Genomic DNA, 17,644 nt, shown 5'->3' with positions numbered 1-17,644 from the left:
TGGCCTTCCTCACCACCAGCGATGCCTCCTCTGCGACCAGGCGACGGAGTCGATGCGCCACCTCATACTGGAGTGCCCTTTCACCCGACAGGTGTGGCACGAGGTCCTAGCCTGGCTGCGGATGACTGCCCGGCCGCCGGACGGTGAGCCTAGCCTTCTTGACTGGTGGCACCGCGCAAAGCAGGACACGCCGGTGCCTCTCCGTAAAGGGCTTGCATCTATCACGCTCTTGGTCCCATGGATGACTTGGAAACACAGAAACTCTTGCGTCTTCGATGGAGCTCAACCTTCCATGCACCTCCTGTTACAAAGCATCAAGGAGGAGGTTACGATCTGGGCTAGGGCAGGGGCTCAGGGTTTGCGGGTGGTGTTGCCATCCACTTGGGATGTGCACTGATGTATTCTAACCTTGTATCTTGCCTCCTAGGAGGATGTAAACAACTTTCTATCTTTTCAATGAAATGAAACGCAAATGTCCTTTGCGTTTTCTCGAAAAAAAAAAGGTCAAATTTGCCAGAACCTGATAACTATGCCGGCATTACAAAAACTACGATATACATCTTGTAATAACCAAATTCCAACTTCTATATTAACACTCTCAAAATAGTATTTTGCCTCGTTTTATAAATAAAGCAACCACGTCCATACAATAATAGTTCACAAATACAGGACGACCACGGATAGCATTAAGACCCGAAGCTCCAAGCCTCTCACTAGCATGGTGCAATAATCAATTGAAACTATCATCTGGGTGTGTCAATACCTATTCCAGTCATGTGCGGCACCGTCGAGCATGTACTCGACGGTGGAGGGTACCAAGGTGCCGAAGCTGCAGATGACAAGCCCACGAACGAACGCTCTATCACCAGTTTTTTCCTCCAGGTGCTTCGTAGGGCCTTCAGCTTGTCGGCCACCTGGATCATGGAAGGCCTATCTTCGCCACTAGCGGCCAAGCACATCCTCCCCAGCTCGGCGACTTCTCCGAGCAGTGTCTCCATCCCAGCGTGCACTATGCTCGCGTCAAGGATGCCCTCGAGGTTCCCCTCCTTCATCGCGAGCATGAAGAATGACACCAAGCTCTTGCCTTGCTTGGGGCCGTCGTGGTAGATCGCCGTCTTCCCCGTGATCAGCTCCAGCAGCACGACCCCGAAACTGTAAACGTCGCTCTTGTCCGTGAGCTGCCTCTCCTGCAGGTACTCAGGGTCCAGGTAACCCAGGGTGCCTTGGACCAATGTCATGAACTGAACCTCATCCTTCGGGAGAGTCCTTGACGCCCCAAAGTCTGTCACTTTCGCCATGTAGTTGTCGTCTAGGAGAATGTTCATGGACTTGACATCTCCATGGACAATAGGGTGGTTTGTGGACAGATGCAGATAGGACAGTGCTTCCGCTGATTCTTGAGCAATCCTGAGACGTGTGTCCAGCGAGGGAGGCGGGCTTTCGTAGTTGTTACGACTACCATGGATGAACTCAAAGACAGTGCCGTTCGAGATGAATTCATAGACCAGTATGGGGACCTCCACCTCCAAGCAGCACCCAAGAAGCTTGACCACATTCCGGTGGTTGATCTGTGAAAGTATAATAATCTCCTGTACGAATTCATTGGTTTCGGCAACATTCATGAGCTTTGAGCGCTTCACGGCTACCACCCTGTTGTCCTTGAGAATGCCCTTGTAGACGGTGCCGTGACCGCCCCTACCCAGCTCTCTGCTCTCGTCAAAATCGTTTGTAGCCTTCTTCAGGTCTTCTTGCGTGTATATCTTCAATGTGTCGACTTGTTTTGACATAATTTGATGGTATAATATTTGACCACCATTCTGATCGAAAAATCTTTCCTTCTCTTTTTCCAGCTTCCTTTTCTGATACTCGGCATGCAGAGCGAAGATACAGACCATGAGGAAGATGATGCTGGCGGATATGCCTGAAAATAATGCATGACGTACGGTTAATTACCATCATTTCAACCAGCGACATTGCGCACATTAATTTGGCTAAAAGAACACTTAAGCCTATAGAACATGTGTAAGAAATGCAGAAGAGCTTTTCAATTACTATAATAATAAGTAGTAGTACGAGTGCACAACTGATGTGAAAAATATTATGATCGTTAACTACCTATGGCCATGTTCCGAGCTGTGTAGCCTGTGTTTGTGTCAGCTTTAACGCATTCTATGCTCTTTGGATCGTCGCTGCTGAGTCCTGATAGGCATGAACAGGTGTAGTTTCCATCTGTGTTTTCGCAATGACCTTTGCAAGGATACGAGGACTGATTTGGAGGTTCGCACTCATTGATATCTGTCATTTAATTTCAAGGAAGTAAAGAGAACGTCAACATGAATCCATAAACAATAAAAATCTGATATAAAAGAGTATAGGTTGAAGTTGCAAGTTGCATATGCGTATGTACCTCGGCACCCATCTTTTAGGTAGGGATTACCCTCGTAACCTCGAGAGCAATTGCAGCGGTAACCCGGGCCATTAGACACATCAACGCATGAACTATTCCTGGCTTGGCAAGCATACTGTGGTCCCATCTTGATGGCTTCTGAACAACTTTCATTACCAACAACCCAATCGACTACCAAAGGGACCCCATCTGGGTATTGACTTAAGAAATTACTTGAAGAGTGGACATAGGAACGATCAAACTTGAACGAGTCCTCCTCAACAACAAATGAGTAGCTGCACGGGCTGTAAGACCAAATGGTAGAGTTGTACATATCTGGTACTGGTGTGGTAAAGGTGTAATATTGGCTGATGTTTCCTGCAATGGAGGCTTGGCAGCAACCCATGCCAAGGCACTCTGTGCTATCCTTGACGTCTCCTTCGAAATCGCAATACGAAAAGCATGAGTTGACAGTAAAGTTAGGAAGGTTGCCGCTGTATCCCACGATCATTGCAAGCTCAGAACACCCGATATATGTCAACTTATTTTTGGTGTTGGAAACCTTATGAAAATAATCCAAACTTAAGAAATCCAGATCACTTGTTTTATTGGTGCCGTTGGTGCTGTAACAATTCCATGATATGTATGGGTTCTGAACACGAACCTCGCCAAAGTTAAGATTGATTTCCAATACCTTAACATCAGCTGAGGCCAGATATGCCCCCTTCTTATTGCATGTGACATTAAAGGGTGTTTGTTGGAAGCAGCCGTTTCCGATGCCAAACGGGTACGGGATGCTGACGTCGCCACACTTGTTTTTGCAGTCAGGCCGCGGCACGCTGATGCTCCCAGAGGACTCGGACCCATAAGCGGTTTGCAGGGTTACGGTGGCGAGGAAAAGTAATAAGAGCTTCTGACCTATAAGGCAATAACCAAGAGGTGTATCGATCACGTACATATAAATATATATCATGGTTGGATTATGCATGCTATAGTAATTGATACGAGTCATTTGGCCATTCCTCCAAACACCATTGATAGGGAAAATCCCTACAACTCCCGATCATTTTTTTCCGAAACAGAGCCAAAAGTTTTGCCTCGTCTCGTTATTATTAAGAAGAGAATTGCTTGGTTAATTAGCGAAAAACCAGGCGAAAACCATCCACATACTACGGGGCAACCCTGGCCAACCTGGCTAACCACAAGAAGCACACACACACATCGTCGATAAAAAGACCCTGGCCAACCGTGGAGGTTGCCATGGATCGTCATTGTGATCACTCTTGCTTGAGGCAACGACTCTGATTTCACCTAAGACGTCCACCGACGAAGCTCTCGCAGCGACAGATGCCGGAACCCATGTCGATCCATGCCAAAAAGTCAACCACTGGAGTCAACGATGAGATAGCTCCAACTCCGACGGAGAACATTTCAAGAGAAGACAAGATGAGTTTGCACCAACCAAGCCCCTGCAACTGAACACCCGCCCCAGGCCATAGTCACCACCAGGGCTCCTACTCGACACAGCCGACTCCATGAAGACAAAGCAAGGTATAGGAAACCCCTCAAACACGTTGGTAGGAACCGACTACCAAAACTCATCCATGAACCAGCTCCGCTCGCCACCGCCATCGTTTCCAATCAACATGCCAACAAAATCGCTATCCGCTGGTCCTTCTAGTCGGATCAAGCATGATAACTCGTGCCTTCAAGAGGGGAATGACAAAAAAAAAAAACGCCACCATCATCCGACCCAGTCGGGTCCAGGGTTTCCCCTAGAGTTGCCTCAGAGAGAGCACCCATCGATGCCTCCAAGAAAGTCACAACGTGCATTGACGCCACCGTCCATGGCTCCAGCCATGGTCGAGATGGGTCTTCACCCGGCTATACCTCAAAATTCTTCTACCGAGAGACGCAATCCGACCAATCGACCCTCCTATTGCAACATCCTCAGACCCGTGGCTCCATCCACAACCTCCCTCTAGGCAGTCGCCAACGACTGGCGCATGCAGCCTGCATCGTCCCGACCACGCTGACCGTGTAGTCACTGAAGATGAGACTTGCCACCGCATGGACCTTCCAGTCCTTCTGCCGGCAGCATCCGCCCCACCAGACATCACCGCCGCCTGCAACATCGCACAAAGCAGCACATGGCTGCTCCTGCCAAGATCTTGCAAGCCTGCGAGCGACTGAGCAAGATCGATGACGCAACCACCGCGACTAAGAGCATCTCCACTCGTCCCCCCGAACAGGCCCCCGGCGAGCCATTTTTACATCCGGACGGTGTAAATCGGCCCAGTCGCGCCCCCGGTTCCTCGTTTTCGTCCGGATTTAGCCCTTCATCCATCCGGCGAGCCCACGCCATCCCCGATCCCCCGGGGCGCGCTCGGGGACTCCGGACGAAAGATTTTGGCGTGAAACGTCGTGTGGACCCGCGTAGTCGGCGACAGGAAAACCAAATCCGGATGACAGGGCTGAGACAAGGCGATCCCCTGTCTCCGCTCCTTTTTAATTTAGTCGCAGACATGTTGGCCATTTTAATCGCCCGAGCGAAAGACGATGGCCAAGTAGGGGGACTTATACCTCATCTTGTCGAGGGAGGAGTTTCATTGCTACAGTACGCTGATGATACAATTTTATTCATGGAACATGACCTAGAGAAGGCAGTAAATATGAAGTTAATACTTTGTATCTTTGAGCAATTGTCTGGGCTAAAAATAAATTTTCACAAAAGTGAATTTTTTTGTTTTGGTAAAGCCAAAGAGGTGGAAGATCAGTATACACAGATCTTTGGTTGTGAAGCTGGGTCACTTCCGCTCAAATATCTCGGTATACCAATTCATCATAGACGGATTTTGAACAAGGAATGGAATCCTGTCGAAACTCGCTTTGAGCGAAAACTGGGATATTGGCAAAGTAAGCTTCTTTCATACGGAGATAGGCTTGTTTTGATAAACTCTGTACTATCAAGTTTACCGATGTTTATGCTATCTTTTTTTGAAATACCTAAAGGGGTAAGAAAAAGATTAGATTTCTATCGATCTCGTTTTTTCTGGCAGAACGATCAGCTAAAACGAAAATATAGATTGACCAAATGGAACATTATTTGTAGGCCCAAGGAGCAGGGAGGGCTAGGGGTGGAAGTCTTGGAATTAAAAAATAGATGCTTGTTAAGCAAGTGGCTATATAAACTCCTTACCGAACAAGGAGTTTGGCAGGAACTATTATATAACAAATATCTTAAAACCAAGACCTTGTCACAAGTGACTGCGAAACCATCCGACTCTCCATTTTGGAAAGGACTCATGGGAGTGAAAGACGATTTCTTTTCACGGAGTACTTTTTTAGTAGGTAATGGCCAGCAAGTACGCTTCTGGGAAGACACTTGGCTGGGAGATGCTCCTCTCGCGAGTCAGTATCCTTCGTTATATAATATCGTCAGACGAAAGAACGCTTTAGTCGCTGAAGTTCTCACAAATAGACCTTTGAATTTAGAATTTAGAAGGTCTTTGACAGGAAATAAGTGGGCTGCTTGGATCGATTTGGTCCAATGACTTATGTTTATTTCCTTGTTCGACGAGAAGGATGCCTTGGTGTGGAGGTTAACAACTTCTGGATCTTTTTCGGTTAAGTCAATGTACGCGGACTATATGAATGGTCATACGATTTTTCTTCGTAAATATATTTGGAAGCTTAAGATACCACTAAAAGTTCGGATTTTTATGTGATTTCTTCATAAAAAAGTTATCCTCACCAAAGATAATTTAGCTCGCCGAAATTGGAATGGTTGTAAGAAATGTGTGTTCTGTGATTCATCGGAATCAATAAACCATTTGTTTTTTGATTGTCCCTTCGCAAAGCTTATTTGGAGAGTTATTCAGTTTACCTTTAATATACCCCCACCGACTAATGTCACAAACATGTTCGGGAACTGGTTAAATGGGGTGGGTAAGACCGCTAAAGTTAGAATTAGAGTTGGTTTTAGCGCGTTGATGTGGGCTATATGGAATAGCCGTAATGACATTGTCTTTAACAGGAATACAAATGTTAATTTTTTACAGGTTATCCGTATGGTATCACACTGGATCCACGACTGGTCTCTCTTACTACCGGAGGCGCAACGAGAGCCTATGCATGCTGGATGCCGCCGGCTGGAAGCGGTGGCACAGGCTATTTACAGCCAGGCTGGTTGGCCACCTACTAAACGACTTCAAGATGCATAAACGTGTCACTATACTGTTTCGTTGGCTAGTTTATGTGTACACGGTTGTATGATCTTTGAGTTGTAAAACTTTGATACTTGATATTTTGATACTTTGGGTAATAAAGAGAGCTGTGTGCATCGATTGATGTAGAGGCTGGGGATATACCCCATTTCGAAAAAAAAGGAAAACCAAATCATGTCGATTTTCCCTCCAATTTGCTTGCATATCCCCATTCCCTCCAATTTGCTTGCATATCCCCATTCTCTCCCGCTGAATTTGTCCATTCTCCTCATCTTCCAGTTCCAGTTCCCGGCGGCGTCTTCTCGTCCACCACCGCTCTCCTCCTCGTCTTCTCGTCCACCACAGTGCCGCCGAAGGCGCCGGTGAGGAAGCCGCGGGCGAAGAAGGAGCGGCCGCCGGGCATGACGAACGCCGAGTGGGCGGCTGACGAGAAACGGCGCGAGGTGGAAACAAGCGGCAGGGCGGAGAGGGTGAAAAGAGCCGCCGCCAAGAGGGCGGCGGCGGCGGCCCAGGACGAACAAGCGAGGAAGATCAGCATGGCCATGAGCGGCGGCGGCGGCATGTTCCCCGGCCAATGGCCGACGCAAGGTACAACCAGTTCCCCGTCGTCCTTCTCCCCTTCGATGTACTCGCCGTCGCCGCCTGCCGTGTTCCAAGAGGGCGCCTACGTCCAACCGTCCAGGTCCACGCCGTCGCTGCCCGAGCTTGACGTCGGCAGCGGCGGCCAGTTCGAGGGCACCTCGCCGGCCCTGCGACGAGGGCCGCTCCCGTTCGGTGCGATGGCGGCGCCGAACGAAGAGGAGATCCACGAGATGATCACCTCCGGCTCCATGGCCTCCGCTGCGAGCCCGGGATTCTTCACGCAAGAGGAGGCGAGGGCGACGGCAGCTGTGGCGGCGCACAACGAGCATCGGGAGGATGTTGCCGACGGAAGCCAAGCCGTCGAAGAAGAAGACGAGGAAGAAGAAGAGCCAACTCAAGCCGCCGCCAACCTCGTCGAAGGGGAAGAAGAAGAGGAAGAAGGACTCACCGCCTGCCGAACCGCGTATCAAATGGACGCCGAAGGAAGAGGAGTGCCTCGCCGAAGCTTGGATGACCGTGTCCACGAACGGCATAATCGGGGCCAATCAGTCGTTCGACACATACTGGCTTCGAGTGAGGCAGGCGTACGAGGAACGCAAACTCGTCGATCCCTACTTCAACAAGATGAACATGAACGTGTACCGGGGAGACAAGGCAATGGCCACCCATTGGGGGATCATGCAGACGGCTTGCAAAAAATGGCACGGCATACAGGAGGAGGTCGAAAAAAGGCCGATCAGCGGCCACGACTTGGAGCAAAAGGTATGCTCCGTCGACCCTGCATCACCGAGGTACATCATCGTGAGGCTGACCCGTATCGTTGTGCTCTTTTTTCCCCAGCTGCTCCGTGCTTTGGACATCTACACGGACGACACCAGCCTGCAGTTCAAGTTCCTGAACGTCTACGCCCGCCTCGAGAACTGCGAGAAGTGGAAGGAAACCCGCACGACCCTCTCGAAGAGCAAGACCGAGCAGTACAACCCCGACGCTCCGGCGGCTTGCGTGGCGGAAGGGCGCCCTGAACTCGGCCAGAAGAAGCTCAAAGAGCTCAGAAAGACGGACAATCCCGCCGACAGGATGCAGGCGTCGATCGACAAGTGCTGGGCCGACTTGAGGTCGCACGCCGACGGGAGGAACGACAAGTTCGACGGCAGGTGGCGGGAGATGCTCGCCAACCAAGGCGTCCAGATCGCCTCGCTGAAGACGACGGTGGCGGCGAAGAAGAGGAACACAGACTTGGCGTTCCCGATGGGCGGCGGCAACATGGAACCGATGGACGAGGAGACGAGGAATTGGTACCAGGGCCACCGCAGCGACATCCTCCGAGCCACTCCGGCCAGTCCTTCGTCGTCTCCGCCGGCTCCTACCTCGGCTTCCTCACCATCTACCTCGTCGACTGCGGCTGCTTCAACATCCACTGCCGCTGCTTCCTCATCGGCTGCCGCAGCCGCTTCGGCCACGGCGTGTGAGGAAACTGGTCCGTCGGACACCGCCGTGCCGGCCGGGACTTCCGATGAGCCTGTTTCCGTGTAATTTCCCTCCGATCGCCGATCTGTGGCTGATCCTTTTGCTCCTTTTGCCGATCAACTGGCCGTACTTGTAGCGTCCCGCTTTGTTTGAATTTAAACTATGTCCGCCGAACTCCAGGTGGACGACCGAAAATACGGTACTCCCCACGACTTAATTTCATCCAATCCGGCGGTTGTTTCGTCCGGATTTGGGCGTGGGGAGCGCCAACGAGTGGGGATGCTCTAAGCACGGCCAGCTCGCACCGCGCCAGCCCCGCCATCCAGGGAGCGCCGTGCTAATATCCTCCATGGCGAGCCACCGCGCTCGTGCACCATGCATCCGGCGCCGCCTTGTCATCTCCGTCACACCTTGCAGTAGGGTGGTCCCGTCACCGGTGGCACCCCATGACGATGGCGATTGGAGAGCACTAGAGGAGGAGGCCCCGATGGCTGCTGGGCTTGGCACCCTGTTGCCGCTCTGGAAGCGTCGCGCACTAGTAAAAAACGGGGCTTCAGTCCCGGTTGGTAAGGGCCTTTAGTCCCGGTTGGAAAACCAACCGGGACTACAGAATCGGGAAAAGCCCTCCTCCCCCCCCCCCTCTTTAGTCCCGGCTGAGTTACGAACCGGGACTAAAGGCTCTCCACGTGGGATGTGTGTGCGCGCTGGGGCGACACCTAATCTCTAGTCAAATTATTTACTCGTGGTCAAACTTCCTGATTGGTCATCCATCCTCAAACTGCTCCTGAGTTCCTTCCAAGTACTTTGCACACGTGTTATTGATATTAGTATCATATCAATCCTATTAACCTCTTGGTCACGATATCACACTTATTTATTGTTTGAATTCCAAATAATTACTTTAATAAATAAAAGTAATGAAGTAATAATAATCTTGAATAAATAAATAACAATAATTTTTTTTTTATATTTTTTGCAAAACTTAAAATCTGAAAAAATTATATTTACCTTTGGCAGTTTGAGAATCTAAAAATTGGCTAACCGGATATAGCCGGGTGAAATCGGATGTAACTTTTTGCGTAGATAGATTTTCATATATTAAACTTTTTTCCGAGTTGTGTATGCAAAAGATATTGCCATTTTACCAAAAAATACACTTTTTTGCAAAAGAAGTCAAAATTCATGTTTGTTATTTTTCTTAATAACTAGATCACCTAACCTACCTACATCTTAAAGGATTTTTTATTTTTTATTTTCTATAAAAAAAATTGTATTTTACAAAGCTAAAAAAGACGATCCACTAGGAAGAGGGGTGGAGACAAAAAAAAACCTTTAGTCCCGGTTGGAGACACCAACCGAGACTAAAGGGGTTGCAGCAGGCCTCGCCGGTGCGAGACTCGTTAGTCCCGGTTATTAGTCCCGGTTGGAGACACCAACCGGGACTAAAGAGGCTCGCATTGGCTAGGTTTGCCGCAATCCCTTTAGTCCTGGTTAGTGCCTCCAACTGGAAGACTAAATATACCGTTTAAATCGAAACTAAAACCGTGCGGCGTCCTAGCCGTTCGAACTGAGACTGGTGTTTGGGCAGCTTCTGAACGGAATCCCTATTTTCTACCAGTGACACCGTGACAGGTGCGATGTGCGGGGCAGTTTGCTATTCAGAAATGGCTTTTCCTCCCCCGATCATTTGGAAATATATCAGTAGTTACTTAGTAGCTTAGTCCACTACTTTAAACGATTTGACTCGTCAATCTTCGCATCAAATTTAGTACTAAATAAAGGCAATGCCCAATTAGAGTTAGTGAGTCACGGAGTTCATTTGGCGACTATGTTTGCATGTGAATTCTACCACCATCTGATGGTCCATCTATTCAATCTATATTTATACCATCTCGTGAATGCTTGGTTTTTAGTCTAAATTATGTACTACTACCTCCATACCGGATTAATAGACAATTACGCACTTCCAGCTGTTGCCTTAATCCCTGTCAGTAGGACTAGTTTCTGATTTTGCATAAGTGTCCATCTGTTCGACACAGCTGTTATTCGTCGTCAGTTTAGGCACTTGGCCGTTTTCATTCAGGCTTCTGTTGGCGCTGGCTGCTGCGACTTGTGCGGCACCAGGACTGGGTCTTGTTTGTTGAGCACGAAGCTAGGATCGTGGAGATGGACACGATCGGTAGTGGAGCACGCTGCTTAGGGCATGACCAATGGACTGCTCTGACCTCACACCTTTAATTAGGTTTCGGTGGTCCAAAATAGGTTCGGATGAGAAGGCAGTCTCCTCTTCAGGAAGTGGGATCTTCAGCCTTAAAAGCATGTTTTTTGGAGAGGAAGAGATACATAGTGTCATACTTATGGGGTTCCATCTCTCTTTTTTCTGACTAAAGTTGTAACTTCCATTGAAGATATAAAATTGCTCATGTTGCTTCTAACAACTTTTTTACATGGAGCAACTAGTTGTGTATACCACCATTGCTCATGCCCTTAGCATGTTTTCCTTCCGTATGAATAAAAGCAAAGAGGGACAGAAAAGCTGTAGTTGAGCGCAGTACAAAAACACGTTTTTCTTCCGTGTGAAAAGCTGTAGGATGAGGGAAGTACACGTTACTGCATCATGTGCCTTAGAGCTGTTTGATGAAATGCTTAATCTAGACTTGGTTATGATAATTGTGCTTTCTTTCATGATCGCCTAGCTGTTTCTGCTTTGACTAGTTGCATTTACCCGCTTAGTGGACCAGCAAGGTTCTACTATGGCCAATGTATATCATTTTTTCTTTTGCGAAACACAGTACAATCAAAGACGCTCATACATACGCGCACACACTCACCACTATGAACGCACACACGCACACCCTACCCCTATGAGCACCTCCAAGAGACTGCGTTGAAGAACTGTTCCGGCGGGTCTTGAGATTGACGAAGTCACCACAGGCGCCTCGCTGTCGACGGGAACGTCGCCTCCCACTGAAGAAAATTCCGCCTTTATGAGACATCAAAGTGTCAAATCTGGGATTTAAACTCTGGTGGGCTGGAGGTGCCACTGCCCTCCTAACCATCCAATCTCAGGTTGGTTCTCAATGTATATCATTTCTGTGCCAAATGATGTGCCAAATTCAGTTTCTGTTTGCTTGTACGCCGATAGTGCAAGTCCTTTCATGCTTTGTAAGACATTGTTTCATGTGCATGGATTATTTACCCGCTTAAGGGCATCTCCAGTGGCGCGTCAGCATGGATTATTTACCCGCTTAAGGGCATCTCCAGCGGCGCGACGCAAACGGATGCTGAGCGATCGTTTTCGTCCGCCGTGACCGGAAATACGTCTGGCACCACCTCCAGCGGGGCGACGCAAAGTGACCGGGCCGTCCGCGGAGACGCAAACCTGGCCCAAATATGCGCCAGGTTTGCGTCGCGGCGGACGCTCGGCGGACGCGCAAAGTGTCCGCTCGCTTCCCCACCGGGCCCGCCTGGTAGCGAGTGTGCATCGAAAGCATCGATTCAGGCGGTCAGCGCTTCCGCGTCTGCGCCGCAGCCTTCGCCATAGATTCAGGCTGTCAGCGCTTCCGCGTCTGCGCCGCAGCCTTCGGCATCAATGGGGCGGCTGCCTGTTCTGCGCGCGCACTGGCGGGCGGCGGTTGGGCTTCTGCGCCGCCTTCAATGGCATCGTATTCCGCGCGCGCCCGCCCATAAAAGCCCACCGGCCGCGCCGCTACTTCGCCCACACCTCCACAACCACCACCACCGCCGCAGCGCCATGGGGAAGAAGAATGACTTCGAGGCCTCCGGCAGCGGCAGCAAGAAGATCCCGCTCCCCGTCTCGGTGGGGAGGCTCATGCACGGCAAATGGATGCCGTGCGGCGACGCCCTGGTCCGGCGTGCGGCTGCACTGGTGGCTGGCGGCTCAGCTGCCGCCGGGTGCCTATCCCTCCGGTCACTGCGCGCGAGCTCGATCGGACCGCGGAGATCCGGCGCAGGAGGCGGTATCTGCCGGCGGACCTCCGCGATGATCCGGCGTACGCCATCGACTCCGAGCTTTGGCGTACGTGCCTGTCCACCGAGACGGACAGGAGACGAAGGGCAGGCTTCATGGGCGACAGGGATTACCCCTTCGGCCCTGCACCGGCGGCTCGTCGTGAGCAGGCGCCGACGCGTCGTGAGTAGGCGCCGATGCGTCGTCAGCAGGCGCGGACGCGACGTCAGCAGACGCAGCACAACGACGCCGAAGACGACGATGAAGCCTACGGTGTGTACGACGACGACGACGACGACTACGTCGAGGCGCTCGCGTACCATAGCGAGGAGGCGAAGGACGACAGCGACGTCGCTGTCGTCTTCCACGAATGGCAGCAGGCCTTGGCGGAGGGCCGGAACTTCGAGTTCCCGGAGAACATGACGGACGACGAGATGGCGAAGGTCGCCGTCCTCGTCTCCGAGCACGACGCGCCTGTGCGGCCGCCGCTGCCCCGCTACGCCACCGGCGTCATGCCGCCGGGCTCGTCGGCGGATGAAGCACTTCGACGGGCGCTCCTGGAGTCGGCGGCGCCTCCGCCACCGCCGCCACAGCCGCAGTACTGGGCGCCTCCACCGCAGCCACAGCCACAGTACTGGGCGCCTCCACCGTAGCCACAGCCGCAGTACTGGGCGCCTCCACCGCCGCCACAGCCGCAGTACTTGGCTCCTCCACCGCTGCCACAGCCGCAGCCTCCTCAACCTCCAGCACCGGCAGCGCGCCCGGCGTACGCTCCCCCGGATGCCAACTGGCCTTGGGTCGTACCGGACTTCATCGTGATCGACAGCGACGACGAGCAGCACAGCGGCGAGGAGCAGTAGGCGTTTTAGGTTTATTTTACGTATGTAAACTATGTTTCATGTTTAAAAAAAAGGACTCGTCCTAAAAAATGCGTCGTGCCGCTGGAGCCACCCCCGACGCAAACGACGCGCGGTCGATTTCGACCAAAAGGGTCGTCGCAAACGGACGCGCACGGACGCTAAAATGCGTCGCGCCGCTGGAGATACCCTAAAGCAAGGTCTATTTGTGGCCAACGTGCATCTTTTCAGTGCCATATCCAGTTTCTGTTTGCTGCGTATTGTGAAATGCGTGTACATCAATAGTGCAAGTCATTTGATGCTTTGTAAGATTTTGTTTGACGTGCATCGCTAATGTATGATATCTGTATGTTTTGGCCTTTTATTGCAGCGTTACCAGTGCAAAAATTCGTTTGCCATCTGGTTCTGCACTTGTAGATGTTTGGATGCCTATGAGTAAATCATGCGGGGAAAACTGTGGATTAGATTTCCTCCCTTCCATTCTAAGCGTTGTGTCTCTACTTGTCGGAATTCCTCGTTGTCTCCATCTTCATCGAGCTCTGTGATGCAGCCATGGCTTTTCGTTGGTCCGGAGTTCAGTGGCTCAGCTTTATTCTCAGATTTGTTTTACCTTTTGCAGTTTGGGTTTGATATGATAGATGCATTTGCATAGTCTCATGTCATATCCATGACCACACTTCACTTCAAAGCACTATTTGGTGAAGGTTTGGATCCATCCATATGCTCCCACAAAGATGTTTCTCTTTACTTTTTGACTAATGTATACTCTGTTTTCAAACTGCATGGAATTGAACTGAAGGTTGTCTTTTCCATTGATGCATGGAATTGAACTTTTTGAATTTTGAATTTTGCATTTACTGCTGATGATATCAGCAGTTTTGTCATTTAGTCTACATTCACCATATGCGCTTTGGGTGATTTTGACATGCATGCATGCACATGCTCCCAGCATGGATCGCTTGAGCTGGGAAAACCAGTTCCGACAAGGTTCCGTCCGAACATTCAATCGCCCGCTCAATTTTCCAATCCTCAGGGCGGCAGCTACGTAGCTCTGTCCCTTTTTTTATTTGTGGGGTACATGTAGTTTGATTCATAACTTTTCAAAACTAGTAACACAATTTTCGCTAACTTGGTAAAAAAGTGGGCTGACATCACCAAGATTCGGTTAAGCATGTCCTCTTCTACTTTGCCCACCTTTCCACCCTACGGAAGAAGATTTAAGCTTGTGACACGTACGTGGCATAAAACTCTTTTGTTTGTTGGCTTCCAGTAATGAAAATTATTGGGGGTGATCCTCTCTCTTTGACAAAAAATAACTAAAGAAAACCGCTGCCGAACATGAAATAAGAAAACTTTGAAAATGTAGCAAGTAGCTAGACAGAGGAGAAAAAAATTACCAGTATTCAGGGACCAATCCATGATTGGAGCGTCGGCCGCCGGGTTTGTCTCTCAATAGCAGTATGAGATGTGTGGGGGCATGTGAGAGAGAGAACAAAAGAGATAATGTTTATATACAGTAGTATGAGATGTGTAAGATGTAGTCAAGTCTCCCCTAATAATAATCAAAGTCGTGAGGGGGAGCTGACTGCAAGTCATCGCCTTGATTAGTATCAAGGTTCAATTTTCCGCAATACGTACGCATGCTTTCAGACTGGAAGTTGGCATCATGTTAGGTCATGCAACTGGCAGCTAGCTAGGTGAGTGTAGACTACTGCAAAAGGGCAAAGACCTCACCTCTATTGATCTTTCCCTTTCACTTCTTTAATTCTCAGGCACGACGTGATGTGCAGACCTATCGGGGCAACTGATGAGATGGAACATTGGAATATTGAACAGTTGGTAATCAGATTCGGTCTCTGTAGAAAGGTATGCTGTGAAAGGGAACGCCAGCCGATGGACCCAAGTACGTACGTATTGGATCCCCGATCGACGCCGACGCCATGTGCTACTAGGTCGCCGTGCGGGCGCAGAGAGAGCAACGTGGACCCAGAATATTCACCCCCGTCCGGTCCTATGTAAGACCATCTTCAGCGGTATCAATTAAAAAATGTTCGGACTCCGGTCCTATGTAAGAGCATCTCCAGTGGCATCAATAAAAAATATTTGGACGCACCCATATTATCTTTTTAGGGGGGTCTAGATACCATGTTCAGACCGATGAGGTGACATAGATGTCGCCTAGAGGAGGGGGGCGTGAGTAGGCGGTTTAAAACTTTTACAATTATGGCTTAAACAAATGCGGAATAAAACTAGTGTGTACTTTGTCAAATCCAACACCTATATAGTATAGTTCACCTATGTGCACCAATAAATTATGCTAAGCAATACAAGCAGCTATGTGATAGCAAGATATATAATTTCAAGCACGAAGACTATCATAAAGTATGTTGTATAAGTAAAGAGATCGGGTATAGGAATAACCGAGTTGACGCGGAGACGACGATGTATCCCGAAGTTCACGCTCTTGCAAGTGCTACTCTCCGTTGGAGCGGTGTGGATGCCAAAGTACTCCAAACGCCACGAAGACCTCACCGTATTCTCCTCGAGCCTTCCCGCCAAAAGGGAAGTTCTCGATCTACTATGGAACCTTGAGGGTGGTCACCGAACACGCACAAAGTTTGGGGCAATCTCCACAACTTAATTGGAGGATGTAAAAAACCGCCACGAAAACCTCACACTTGAGAATTCTCCGCAACTTAATTGAAGACCCAAGAACACCACTAAGGGTGTGTTTGGTAGCCCAGGTCACTCTAGATTGTCTATCTCTACTCATACATGTTGAACCTATCTTAGTTGGGTTGAGATTTTGTGGCATGTTTGGCACGTCGTATCTATTGAGATATGTTGAGTTGAGAAGTTGTTTGGTAGGCTATGTCTGTTTAGACATGGTTAGCTAAGATGATTTTATAGCATCCCATAAATGAGAAACTGAAATTGCAAACAAGCCCAAGTTTCTTACACATAGAACCTTACATAGAAAAATCAAAAGCAATCCGATCCTTAGCAGTGTGCTCGTCGGCATGTGTCGGCCTTGCTCCTGTGCATTGGCGCCGGTGAGAGGAGCACGCGTGGAGGCGCTAGGAGGCAGAGGTCCGTCCGGTGCAAATCGAGGTCGGGAAGACGCGTTGCAGATGGGGGCGAGGTCGTCGGCCTGCTGCCGGCGGGGCGGGACGACCGCTGTCAATGGGGGCGAGGTCATCGACCTGCTACCGGCGGGGCAGGACGGCCGCTGCGGATTGGGGTGAGATCCTCGACCAGCTGCCGGCGGGGCGGCCGCTGCATATGGGGGCAGGGTCGTCGACCTGCTACCGGCGAAGCGGGGCGACCGCTGCAGATGGGGGTGGGGTCCTCGACCAGCCGTGGCGGGGCGGGGTTCCATGGTTGGCTGAGCGGGAGGGAGGAGCGGGAGCTTGGGGAAATGAGAGAAGAAAAGGTGGGGGCTGGGGGTCTGGGGGTTTCGGCCGTGCCCGCACAGTGTTTAGCAGGATGAGTCGAGCCTAGGCGTGTTGTGAAGCTCGATTTGAGCTTCTCAATATGGACCGAGCCGGGCTAACAAACAAGAAATGGCTAGTTGAGCTAGGCTGAGGTGAAATTATCTGAGGTTGGTCGGGCTACCAAACACACCCTTAGATCACTAATCCGTCTAGGGTCCAAAGACCCAAGAGGAACAACGGTACATGATGAGGACATCCCTACTAAACTACTACCTACGTCATTACAAGATGAAGATGAAGTTGTTGTGAAGCTCAAGTCCAATGAAGTTAGGATTGGACCCATTACAAGGCCTCGTGCGAAGCTACTTAAGGAACATGTGAATTCACTCCTAAATGGTACTTTGATCAATGAGAACTTTATACTGCCTAAGTCCTTTTACTTATGTATGATCAGGTACGAAGATGGAGCAAGCATCGCACGAGGAGAAAATGAGTAGCTCGACATGGAGCTGGACATGAAGACATTCCATGGACGCGCGAGGGAGGAGAGGCAGGCATGCGCGGAGGAAGAGAAGGTCCAGACCGGCGCCACGCCCGGCCGAACCGGCCACCACGCCGGCCGGCCTGGCCCCAGGCCCGATCATACTGACTTGGATCATATTCTTGGTCCCTTCAATATCTCTGTCAAGGATTTCCCGCTTGGGTATGCCACTATCGCTGCA

At 50.3% G+C, this 17,644-nt stretch overlaps 1 protein-coding gene across 1 annotated transcript; it reads right to left on the bottom strand.

Annotated features, from left to right (window-relative positions):
• Nucleotides 1–526: 526 nt before the first annotated feature.
• LOC124655068 (wall-associated receptor kinase 5-like) lies at nt 527–14,955 on the bottom strand. The gene is made up of 4 exons (XM_047194035.1): nt 14,886–14,955; nt 2,408–3,304; nt 2,116–2,295; nt 527–1,921 (listed from the first exon to the last, which is right to left on the bottom strand). Exons 1-4 carry the CDS (start codon nt 14,905–14,907, stop codon nt 744–746), a joined length of 2,277 nt encoding a protein of 758 aa, XP_047049991.1. The 5' UTR covers nt 14,908–14,955; the 3' UTR covers nt 527–743.
• Between the last annotated feature and the right edge of the window lie 2,689 nt (nt 14,956–17,644).

Source organism: Lolium rigidum, chromosome 5, assembly GCF_022539505.1.
Source record: "Lolium rigidum isolate FL_2022 chromosome 5, APGP_CSIRO_Lrig_0.1, whole genome shotgun sequence".
Taxonomy (NCBI): Eukaryota; Viridiplantae; Streptophyta; class Magnoliopsida; order Poales; family Poaceae; genus Lolium; species Lolium rigidum.
The sequence above is the reverse complement of the archived record's forward strand: the minus strand, read 5'-3'. Positions and strand labels throughout refer to the sequence as shown.